Raw genomic sequence first — 12644 nt, forward strand, 5'->3', positions numbered from 1 at the left:
ACCAGACGCCAAATATTCATTTGTGGGGTCTTCAAAGGGGACTTTGTGATTTATTTTAATTGTTGTTGAAAGAGAAAGATTAATTTGGGGATGAAAAATGTATGCAAATTCAGCTCTAGTTATTACTAAAAAAATATTTCCTACTCAAAGCAGAAGAAAGCAAAGCAATGAAACCTATACCATCAGCTCTTCTGTTCCTTAAGCTGGCTTTAAGCTAAGTTTGAGAAAGGCACAACTGGAGGAACTTCTTTGTTTGATTTGGTAGCTGAATAAAGACGGTGTGGCACTGCGGCTTTGTGAGGCAGTAAACCCAAGGGCTGCAATGACAGAGGTGTGGGTCCATTGTACACAACACAACTTGGATATATTTGCACCAGGAACATTTTCACGGTGATGGTTGGCAGAATCTTAATGCCAGAGCTGCTGAACATCCTTCCAAAAGGGTAGAAAGGCAGAGAATTGTTTGCTCCTGCTGAATGAGAAGAAAGGAGGTAGCTGAAACTTTTATTAAATAACAGCAGCTTTCCAAGTGATGAACTGTGGGGACTGTACCCACTCAGTTATCTCTTGAGTGATGAGGCTTCAATGGGGAGGAAGAAGGGTACCAACAATCTCCCACCAGGGGTAGAACACGGGGCAGAGGTGAGAGTGAGCACAGCACAACAGAGTCCTTCGGTGCCTGTAAAGGAGTGACATAAAGGAGCAAGCGTGGAGAAATAACGGGCTGGTGAGCTTTAAAAAGAAAACAGCGAGCTGCCAAATGTGAACAAACATCTTGTGAGAAAGTTAGTAGCCAGTGAAGGAGACTCCGTAAAGCAAAGAGGCAGCTGTCCGGCAATGGAAGAGCACGGAAACGAGGGGGGTGGATCAGAAACCCCTCAGGAACGCGGTGCCCGGCCGGCCGGACGCTCCGGAGGTGCCTTTAGCGAACAGCGGAGGGCAGGAAGCCAGCACCTTCCGGACGGACCGCCGCGCCCGGAGCAGGCCGGGCTGCGAGGCGCCCCACGCCCCGTGCCTTGCGGCCGGGCCCGCCGTGCCTGCCGGAGCGGCCTCGGCGCCTGCGCGCAGCGAGGAGCCGAGCCCCTTATCGCCATGGAGAGCGCCGAGGCCGAAGCGAGCGAGAGCCGCCCGGAGGAGGACGGCGCCCTGCCCGCCGGAGACCTCCCGCTCCCGGAGCAGCCGGCAGCCACGGTGAGGTGTGGGGGTTGGCGGGGCGGCCCGTCCCACCGCTTCTGGTGCGCCGGACCGGGCGCGGCCTACCCGCGGGGCCGAGCACCGGGCTTTCGTGAGCCGCGCCGCCCGGACGCGGCGCCGCTACGGCGGGGAGGGGCGCGGGACTCGGCCGAGGGGCGTCCTGCGCTGCGGGAGGGGCTGCAGCCGGGAGCGGCTCTGCTCTGCCGGTCCGGGGCTGTCCGCTCCGGGAACGCGGGTCCCCTCCTCCTCGGCTGGTGTTCGCGCTGTCTGCCCGCGGCCATAGCGCCGGATGCTGATAATTGTAATTAATATTTTTACTTATCAGGTTGCCCCCCTCCCTTCACGCATACACGCTCGGAGTTTCTCTCTCCCTGCTGGATTCAGTGGGAGGTCCCCGGAGCTCAGCCTTTCCAGGGGGTTGATGTGGTCCTACTGGTTTCTGCCTGACTGTGGGAGAAGATCCTTCTCCCAGAGAGTTAAAAGCAAAGCACTGAAATCTCACTGTGTGCTCTTCTTCCTGTAAGAGGGGAGTAGTGCTGTGCCCCAGGTGTTTGGAGGAGGGATGTGCTGGTAGTAGGGAACTGATTTGTTAGGAAGTATGGGGCACTGTTGATACTGTTAGTTGTTGTGGGTTTTTTTTTTTTTTTTTTTCTTTTTTCTTCTTTTATCTTATTTTTTTTCTTTTTCTGGAGTTAAGCTGTTATGTGCAGGGGAAATGTTTGTTCTCTTCCTGGCTTTTGATAACTTCTGGTCTCTGAAGCTATCTGCTTGTTGACTTTTTTTTTTTTCCCTCCCTGAAAGCAAGTTCTCTCTTTTCATGTTATGTGCCAGATTTACAAACGGATATGGAATGAAATGCTGCTAAAAGATTTATCCTATCGTAATGATCAAAGGGGAGGTAGGGTCGGCAGCCTTTCCTTTGTGCAGTGAATGTTACATGAATTTTCTTTTCCCTCCTCTGAAAAGATGGAAGACTGCTTAGCAAAGAAAATGGAAATCACCGTTTCAGAAGCAGAGAAACGGACTGGGAGAAATGCCATGAACATGCAAGAAACATATACTGCTTACCTCATTGAGACAAGGTGGGTGATGAGAACTCGCTCTCAGTAGGCTCAGATGTGCCATTCCAAACAGGCTTCCCCTCCCTCCCCCGTGAAAATATTCAGGAACAGTCGCTGAGAGGATTTAGTTGGTTTATGATTTGTTAAGTGATAACAACATACTCTGGAGGATCTTTTCCTGCAAAAACTTGGCATCTGATCTCCAGTTCAATATTAATGCTGGTCTTGCTTAACTGTGCACTGTAATTCTTCATTTGAAGATAGATGGAAAAATGTGTGCTTGAAAGATATTGCTTTAACATGGTGTCAACAACTGTATGGCCTGGATAAATTTGTATGAGTATATGTAGTGTTGTATGTGCAGCTTGCGTGTGAGAGAGGTTGTGCTTTGTGGTCTGAAGTAATGGTTGGACTTGTCTGGAATCACAAGGAAATAAAGGAGTCTCTTGACTTAGGTCATGTGGTCAAAATTTATGGCTCCACTCGTGTTTGAAGTGTGATTGGATCGAGCACAACTCCTGGTAAGTGTTCTAGGGTAAGGGTTAATTAACTGTTTCCTTCCTTTGTGTTAGCTTGAACTTTCACTGCAGAACTCACTGCTTTTAATCTTATCCTATTGGTAAGATTAGTAATGTGAGTATGTTTAGCACAGTTGGTATCACAAGCGCAGCTCTCAGTTTTAAGTACTGGGTAGCAAACAAAGCTTTGAAATGTCTTACTTAGGGCTCCTTCCTAGTCACAGGTGACTCCTGTTATGTGGGGTCACGTTACTCAGCTGAAGCAAGGATGTTAAGACCAGACTTTATTAGGAGTTTTGTCTCTAGCTTCTCCACGTTAGCAGTTCTAACCTTTGGGTCTTGCCTCAGGAGCGATGAGCTGTACTGATAAAAACCCTCTGAAACAAAGCAGTTACAGTTTTGAACTCTTCAGCCTGTGCAAAATGCAGCACTAACATGAGTCCTCCATTTGCTGGTTAAAAGTCTGCTTCATTTGTTTAACTGGTGAAGTGACACGCCAGTCAGGCTGTGAAGCAGATCTCCAGAGGTGTATTTAGTATATTTTTCTTAATTTTATGAATAAAATCTAAATTAGAAGCAAGGTTTATTTTTCAAATATCACAGCTCTTTGAGAGCTGCTGAGATGTTTTAAAAATACTTCCACAGTGTATTGAAATTGAAAATCTTATCTTCTCACATAAGTAATCCTGTTTTTCCTTCAGTGTTGTTTCTCAATGGAATGAAAATTGGCATCACTGTTGTCTAGCTGTGATGTGGAGGGTACTCTGAGGGCACCTCTGTGCAGCCCCAGAATATGCTGACTGCATCTCTCGATCATCCCTACATTAAGCTCACCCCCACCAGTCTTTCCCACTGGTTCTTTCTCAGTGGCAAAAGTGTTTTGCTGCTCAGATTGCCTTCTTTCATTAAGATTTATTTCATTCTGTGGTCAGCAAATACTGAGACCAATTTCATGTTTGTCGCGTAACTATTGAAAATGTGGGTTTGTCACATCTCTAATAAAATAGGTTCTCTATTCCTTTTGCTGAGAAGGCAAAAATTTCTTGCATAAATATAATTGCTGGCTATTAACTGTGCTTCCTGCTGAGCCTGTAGCTGTAGGTGGGCTTCACAGCAATTTGTCTGTGGGTAATAGGATATTTTGTAGCCAAGGAATAAAACTCAGTTTATAGTAATATAAAAGGAAGACCACTTAATAATAGTTGCATTACATTTATGTGAACTGGGGTTCCGCTGGTACTGCTATCTAGGATTTAATTTCATTTTGAATTGAAGAGCTGTGTGCAGCTTGCTGAATAAGAGGCACAAGGTGGATGCAATTACAGCCACCATACATTTGTTATAGAACAGGAGCTGAGTACCTAAACTTTTAACACATTAGTTTCACTAGCTCTGATAAAACTTTTTACAGAATGTAGGTAATGATGTTGCTTTATTTTTCTTTTCGAAGTGAGAAGATTTACTGGCATTCTCACACTTTCATTTGCTTTTTCTTTTTTTTTTTTGGTATCATTACACCTCAGGATAGATTTTCTTTTTTTTTTCTTTTTTTTTTTTTTTCCTAATGAGACAAAACAAACTTCCCTGCTGCAGACAGCAGAACCTCAGCCAATTCCAAGGGTCACGCTTCCTGAAAGCATCTCATTCAGTGTTGGTTTACACCTTTCTGCATTAGCTTGGTGGATTTTTTTGGTGAGCTATTTCCGTTCAATTAGTCTTGAAGTCAGTTTCTTTCACAGCTTGTGTTAAACTGCACTGTTACTTAAAAATAACTCCGTTCTTATGCTCTCCCTGAGAGAACAGATGAACACTTCTACCTCTGTGCAAGATGGCATTAAGGAGAATGCACAACTTAATGATAAGAATTTGTAACTAAATGCTCTTCCTTGCAATGTGGGTGCTCAGCATGTCACTTGCTTCCTATAAGGGAAGAGGCAAGTATCCAGAACCTCATATATTCACAATTGCTTACTGATTGGAAATTCAGGCATCTGTGTCTCATGCCAGTTTCTTCTTGTAACCACAAGAACAGAGATGGTATAAAACTCAGAATTTGACTCCTGGTCTTTTTTTTTTTTTTTTTTTTTTTTTTGAGATTTAACTAGGATATAGAGCACCTCTAAAAGCTCTCTGTTGAACTGCAGTTCATTTTAATTATAGTCCGTATGGGGATGCCTTTCTTTCCTGTTATCCTTTAAAGTAAACAATCTCTACTGTAGTACCAGAGCATTTCCATTAAGCTAACTCTGCTTCTGTCCCTGCTGGCGTTTGGATCTCTAACCTCGTCCTCATGGTCCCAGTAATGAGGGTAATAACTATTTTTTTTAAAAGAAAAAGGAGCACAACTTCTTGCAGCCCAGTACTGACTGCACAAAAACTGCTCTGTGGGAAGAATGGACTTGGAAATCTGTAGCCAGCTAGATCAGGGTTCAGTGCTACCAGTGCTGCACTGTAGGACTTCAAGGATTTATCCTCTGTGGCACTTTCTTTGAGTTCCTTTCTCAAAATGTCCTGTTCTGTGTTGGGTGAGGCTGGGAGCCCAGCATGTGCTTCCCAGGGGGAGCGTGGAACGAATATCTGAAGGGGTATAACAGCTCCTGATATAATGGCAAAAATACAGATCTTTTTCAGTCCTTGTCAGTCATGGAGAGTTGCTGGTGCCTTCAAAGAGTGTGTCAGGAAAAGCAGGAGAGAATCAATTCAGTGTGAGCTTTAAGGAGGGAAGAGTCATTAGATGGAGAAAGATGGGAGAGCTGAAAACTGACCATCCAGCTGAATTTTTAGTCAGTTGATATAATGAATCATTAACCTGCTTAATAGATGTGTATTTTAGTTAAATACAGTGTGCTGTTTAGCTGATGATTTTCACAGTGAGATGATGCCTTCTGACAACAGAACTGCCTCTCTGTCTTACAGCTCGACTGGTAACTTGAGGCAACCTACAGAGTATGGAGCTGATCTGTAGCAATCATTTTTATGTTTGTTGAGAGGCTTAAATATGTAGACTGTTGCTAGATAGCTAATGGACAAAGCTTCCCACTGTTGCTAGATAGCTAATGGACAAAGCTTCCCAACTTTCTTAACTGATGTTCTTGTACGTAGAGGGTGAACCTTGTCTGCTGCAGGGGAGTGCAGGTGCTGCTCCTGGGACGTGGGGAGGTTGGGGGGCTGAAAGCAGATGTGCTGCCTCTGCAGTTGGTGAGGTGCTTATAGGATTCAGAAGGAAGCACACCAATATGTTCCCTTCTCTAATATTTTGCAGCCATTCCTCTTTTTATTACATGAAGAATTGTTTAATGGCTCATTTCAGATAATTAGTTTTAAATGGGAAGAAGTTGTTTAGGTGGACTGAAGTTTTCACATCGGCACTTTGAATTAAGGCAAATGAATGTGGCTTCTGGAGTAATGTAGTCTTCTAATTGCTTATGATAGCATCAGTTATGAGTGTAAAAGCTTTCAGGTTTCAGTTTTATCTTTTTTTTTTCTGCAGTCTCATTCAATGAATAACATGCATTGTTAAAATTGTACTTAGAGAGGAAACATATGGTTTTCCTGCCTGCAGACCGTACAAGTATTACGTTATGTTTTTAAAACCAAAACAAATTGAGAAGTTTGACAGAATGTCAACAAGTGATTATAATCTTAATTGAAACTGGTGTGCAGTACTTGAACTTAATGGTAGAGTTCATAACGTGGTCTAAAAAATTAGATGGTAATGAAGGTGTTAAGTGTAACGAGTACCTTTGTGGATTTCCCCTTCCTTTCTGGAGCAGGGTTCCAAGGACTGGCTGATGTTGTCTTGTTAGTTCTGGCAAGTACGAAGCTGATATAGCAGGTACTCTGGAAGCACAGTTGAGGCTCAAAACGGCCTGTCCTTATGGCTTCCAGTTCATAATTATCTATGCAAAACAGTCACGAAGCATTAAAGACAGAATTTCTGCTGGAACATTGTCTTATCAGAAGGCCACGTTCTCTTACAATGACAATTTACTGATGGTGTATTGACCTGAACCACTGCAAACGATAAATGGACTGCTGCACTATTAAAATACACGATGGTCCTGCTGATGTATTTGCAGGATGGGAACCTGCAATGTAAGTGTGTTCCCTTCTAACACGAAATCCACGCTATAGATGTAGAGCACGTGCTTTTTATCAAGCACACCTTGATCTATGAAGTTGCTTTCAAATTTATGAATAGATTCTTCTTGATTTCTGTTTGTTTTCTCTTATTTGTAGCAGAGCAGTTTTAGTTTTTTTTCCACACTTATGTTAAAATTGGTGATAATATGAGTCAAGTGCAGGAATGGGAAGTGTTAAGAAAAATACAGCTTTAAGGTTGTGAAGCCAGCTTGGTGAAAATGAGGAGGAATGGTGAGGCAGAGTTGGATGAGTTAAGAGAGGTCAGTTATGGAAAACAAGTTACTGAACTTTATGCTTCTTATTTATACTGAACTTGTATTGGAAATGAGAGAGCTATATTGAGTTATGTAATTGCAAACGTGCACTAATAAAAATCTGGGTAGTTCTTTTTAATGTCTTTAGAAATTACATTTCTAAAATAGTATATTTGTGAGTGATGTAGGAGTATCTGTACCAGATACTTTCAAGAAAAGTAATTTCCATTTCGTTCTTCTCTGAGCTGACCTCCTTGATGCTGTAGGGACTCACAAGATAAGTCAGAAAGCGACAAATGTTAGATTAGACTTGCACTGACTTGGGAGTTGTTAGGATTTATAGGCTGAAGAGAGCAGCACCTCTGTCTGCCAGTGAGAATGAACCCTGTTGTCTTGGCCTGCAGTTTTTGCAGTTTTATTTTCTTCGTGTTAGTTTGTGCAGTGTGTTCTTAGCATCCACATCATCCTATGCTGTATTGATGGGGGGCAGCCTTGCTTAGGCATCAGAGATAATCCATGCAGAAATTAGTGCTGTTGAAACCTGTGTTGCAAGCCAGAACAACTGAGTGATAGCTGCAGAAGTGGGAGGTGAGAAGGATCCCTGATTCTTAAGTACTTTTATTTGTCTTGAATGGTCAAATTATTCACTAGGTCCTACTGGTAGTTTCTTCTCTAGGAATGTCAGGTTTGTGCCTTCAGCTTGCAGCCAAGCAACTGATCTGAGGCATGGTAACTTAATTCCCTTTCTGTTAAGATCTGCCTCCAGCTCAACAGCAGTACAGTTGCTAAACACCCACTTCACAGTAAACCAGAGAGTTTTGGAAATGCTTAAGCTGTGCAGTGTTCCAGTAGGGAGGAGTGCTGCACAGCCTGTCAGACCAGTGCTAAGCCTAGGCTCTCCAAAGCACTGTGCTTGCAGTTACAACTTAAGGTCAAAACACTCTACAGTAAGGAAGTTCTTCCTACAGATGAGCTGTAGGATGTTTACAGTGTGACTTGGTGGCTGTCAGCAGTGTGCTGGCTGTTTTTTGAAGTCAATCTCAAAGAGTATTCATCTGCAGCAGCTTGTGTTGAATTGTGGTTTTGTTTTTGTTTTTTTTAAAATGAATGCATCCTTGTTCTTATTCTTTCTCCTCGTCTGTCTTCTTCCTACAGCTTCAGTTACCTGGGATAAACACAGTTAAGTATTGAATAGTATGTGTGCTCTTCAGATATATGTATAACATTACTCCGTGAAGTTCTTATGAGTTCAAGAACTGCGCAGGGTGAATGAGAAGCTGTGGCCACAAATTTAAATGCAGGAAATTCTATTTAAACCTAAGAAAAAAACTTCTTTAAGGACGTTCAAGCATGGGAATGGGCTGCTAGTGTGGCTGTAGAGTTGCTGCACTTGGAGATGCTCAAACCCAACTGGAAATGACTCCAAGCAACCTGTTTTTAGCAAGAGTTGGACTACAGACTTGCAGAGTTCCTTCCAGCTTCATATAATCTGTGATAATCTCATAGCAGAGTTAATACTGTTCCATGTAGGTTTCTGTCAGGGCTCGTACGTTAAGTAGTCACTTAATGTAAGAGCTAAGGTAGACGTAGACATCACTGGTTTCTGTTAAGGGCTGTGTCTGAAGTCTCTCTGTTTATTCTGGCATATGCTAACTGCCAAGAAGTGTTATCGTCCTGATGCTTGTTTTATGATATTGCAAAGAATTTGTGTTGCTTTAAATGTCTTGTATGAAGACTTTTAAAAATGGTTTTTATGTTACTTTTCAATCCTATAAGATTCCATTTCTCCTTTTATAGTAACATACAATCCTTTAGTCCCTTGCTAGATGCTGTTGGCTTTAAGTGTTCAACAAAATGTTCAGATACATCAATTTTTGTACCTGCTCACCTTATCCTGACCTAGTTTATTAGACTATACATCCTTAGTCTTACTTATGGAAAGATACTATTCCAAACAAAAGATTGGATATGACTTGAAATTTGTCACGTTTCTCAAAACAGGAAAAAAAACCTTAAACATTATTTTTAATTCTAAATTATACTTTTTAACTCTTCTGGCTATTGCACTGATACAACTTTTGTCTTTATAAGTGAAGACACTCCCAACGAATAGTGAATTCTTTCTTGTAATGCTTTGTTTCCTTCAGCTGCTCATGAAATGGTGTTGGCTTGAAGCCTAACAACTGTTCCAAGACAAATATATCTAATTCTATAGTGATGTGATCTAAGCCACTTACATAACTAGACTGTGACCTACCTGTTTGCTTGTGGTGTGATGAAAATTCATTGACTTCTTCCTGTTCCTGGCACGTGCAGAAGTTGAATGCTATCAGGCAGATAGCAGAATTATTTTCTTTTAAATGAAGTGTGTAGACATGAAACTAGTGCTAAACTTGATCTTAATCTTTACTGAGCAACTGTTCTTAAGATCATCTCTACAACTGAGCTGATGGTAGCTTACTAATGTTCAAACTGTTTTATTTTTCAGAGCTGTTGAGTCCCAGAATGAGGGACAGTGCTCCCCAGTGGACTCCCTGTGGCGGCGTTACAGTGAATTTGAATTATTGAGGAATTATTTGTTAGTTACTTACCCACATATTGTTGTTCCACCTTTGCCAGAAAAAAGGGTAAGGAAGCTGTGACTGCAGCTTGCTTCATATTGTTTCTTATTTGTTTGCCATTAACACTCTTCTTTTTAAATAGGCTGACTTTGTTTGGCATAAACTATCAGCAGATAATATGGATCCAGACTTTGTGGAGAGAAGAAGAATTGGCCTGGAAAACTTCTTGTTACGTGTGGCTTCGCATCCTGTGCTTTGCCAAGACAAAATCTTTTATTCATTTTTGACACAGGTATGGTAAAATGATGTGCTTCTTAAATATATATTTCTAGTGATTATTTCTTTAAGATAATATCCTTTCTTTCTCTTTCCTTCCATTGATCTTGAGCTTGTTCACGGTTTAGGGGAAGGATGGACAACATGAATACATTTGGGTGGAAAAGGCTTGTATGTGTAAAAGCATCTTAACGGCCTGTTGCAGTTGTACAGTTGGCTTTCTAATGCACCTTATGGTTTTATTCCAGTCTAGTTAGGAGGCTCCTAAGAGAGAATTCCCACCCCTTTAGAGCATCATACTGACAAGTTAGTGTGTGTTGGTTGGGAAAGCTTTCCTAGAAGTAAACCTGAAATAGCATCTTGTATGGCTGCCAGCAGAGAGAGTACTAGCTTCCAATTTTCTTTTTGGAAGTTTCTTTAGCTTTCAGTTTTGAACTGTGATCCACTCCTGTGTAATCCCAACAGTTGTAATCTGGTTGTTAGCCAAAACACTGCATTCCACAGTTTTCAAATTTAGGAGTGTCTTTGTTCTGTGTTTTGATCAGAGATTCCCAAATAGCAGCCCAAGTAGGTATGTCTGCACTAGCACAGCTTAATGTGCAAACAAACCTGAATGAGTAGCAGTATGGAATTGGTGATGGAACAGCCATTACAGGTGAACAAGAGGACTGTGCATGCATGGTGAACAGATGACATCAGTCGTTACCTGTATGTTCTTGGTATGTGCTCTGCCTTAAGGTTTTGGGGCAGAGCTTAGCGTGTAAGCAGAACATAACAGTATGTTATTAACTCATGTTCTTGAAATCAGGTGGAGAGGGTGGCTGAGGCAGGACTCAAGCTTACTGAGAACTCTTCTTTTAGCTCTGATACAGTTATGGTACAGAGAGTTGAGGAAGCAGTGGCATTCTTAATTCATTGTAACAGTACCTTCTTTTTCTGTATTTTTAGGAAGGTGGATGGAAAGAAATGGTGAATGAGACTGGATTTCAGTTAAAGGTAATTATTATAAATGTCTATCTTGTGACTGGGCTGCACACTTCAGCATGCGCGTTTTCAACTAGCTATGAAAGACTTTGATGTTAAAATGAGTTAAAGGCTTTTCTTAATGCTTACTTGTAACTGCAAGAAAAAAGTCACGCTCATAGCATGTAATGGGTAAGTCTTCAGTTGTCAGATTCTGTAGGAAGTTTAAAATGTATGATATTCAGTGCTCAGCCTTGTAATTTTGCTAGTAGTGGGAGCTGTCATCCTTAGAAGCTTTACAGCTAATGAACTTGAGATCATTGCAGCGCTTTTGTATGTTGATGCAAGCAGAGGAGTCTGAATTGTAGGACTTTGTGCTAAAAAGGACTAAGATAGGTGAATTTGGTGCACCTTATCTGTTTCACAGAAACACGTCCTATAGTAGTGCTATCCACATCGATAACAGTGAGTTGATGCTGGCCAGGATGTGAAACTAAGAATCTAACAGATTGCTGCGCTCAGCTTGGAAAAGTTACCATGTGGGGACAGATACTGAGCTTTTGTTCACTGTAATGTGGTCAAGCCATGAAATCACGGCTCTATTTTTCCAAATAATTAGAGCTGAAGAAAATTACTAGTGCTCTTAACCTCAGTGTCCGAGGAACTTTGTTACCAGTACTTTGTGAGAATAAATTTCTCTTTTCATGGCAGGGCTTGCATTTTGCTGGTATTCATAATGCAACAACTATTTTCCTGGTCCATAGACCTTTATTTCAGCTACAAGTTCAACCTTTTCAAACAAGTTCAGGAAGTTTGTACTGACTTATGTTCAGGAGTGCACACTCTGGGAGAAAGGGAAAGAAAACTTGCTGCAGAGTGCTGAGAATACTTGCATGCTTGAAAACACATTCTAAATCTAATGAAAGATGAGCTGAGTCCCATTTTCCTGCTGGTTTGGATTTTATATGTAGTTTTTCCTTTACAATTCTTCTTTCCTTAAAGAAAAGTAACTTTTTTGCAGAATTCTGGGGAAAAGCTTCTTTTCTTTATTCAACATTAAAGGGTAGATAAAGCTCTCATTGTCTGGTTATTTAGCATTATGCTAGAGGACAGATATGTGTAAAAATGGCTCTCTGTACGTGCAGGACTACAGTCAGACCACTGGTTCTGGCACTTCTGCTGTCTCTGCTACTGATGCATTAAAGCAGGATGTGCATTTTGTCCCAAAGGGTTTGAACCAGGCCAACTTGACTTTAAATTAGGCATTAATGCAATGTAGTTGAGCATGTTATAGTTGAATGTTGATATTGGAGGCTTTGTTTATTCTGCCAACTGTGTCATTTAATCATGTCTTTCCCCCCTTCCCAGCCCCCAACACTTAATTTTGTTCTTCAGGGGATTTGTTACTTAGATCCTTTAGGAATGAGAAAGCAGCGGCAGCTGTTATTTCCCCCCACTCTTTAGTTTACTTACATGCTTATGGCATTGCAGTAGGAATACACTGTATGAAACCTCTTTGATTGTACTTCATTTGGTAGAGAATTACCTCGAAAATGCTTGTAAGTAAAGTTTAAGACTGGACAGATGTTTTTCTGACTACATAACAGTGCGGTGCAAACGGTTGTGAGTGGTGTGTGGGAGTTACTATGCTGTTAATGGCAAGGAAATAATCCA

General features: G+C 41.6%; 1 protein-coding gene across 3 annotated transcripts in view; it reads left to right on the forward strand.

The window, feature by feature from the left end:
* Nucleotides 1-672: 672 nt before the first annotated feature.
* The window catches only part of SNX4 (sorting nexin 4), a 31587-nt gene continuing 19615 nt past the window's right edge, over nucleotides 673-12644 (forward strand). The window contains exons 1-5 of one of the 3 annotated variants that reach the window (XM_048952819.1): nucleotides 673-1191; nucleotides 2161-2276; nucleotides 9659-9797; nucleotides 9874-10023; nucleotides 10956-11003. In XM_048952819.1, coding sequence (XP_048808776.1) covers nucleotides 838-1191; nucleotides 2161-2276; nucleotides 9659-9797; nucleotides 9874-10023; nucleotides 10956-11003 — 807 coding nt within the window. In that variant the 5' untranslated portion in view covers nucleotides 673-837. Of the gene's footprint in view, nucleotides 1192-1395; nucleotides 1496-1625; nucleotides 1714-2160; nucleotides 2277-9658; nucleotides 9798-9873; nucleotides 10024-10955; nucleotides 11004-12644 lie in introns of those variants that run through there. The other 2 variants (XM_048952820.1, XM_048952822.1) reach the window with 2 other exon arrangements.

Source organism: Lagopus muta, chromosome 8 (genome assembly GCF_023343835.1).
Source record: "Lagopus muta isolate bLagMut1 chromosome 8, bLagMut1 primary, whole genome shotgun sequence".
Taxonomy (NCBI): Eukaryota; Metazoa; Chordata; class Aves; order Galliformes; family Phasianidae; genus Lagopus; species Lagopus muta.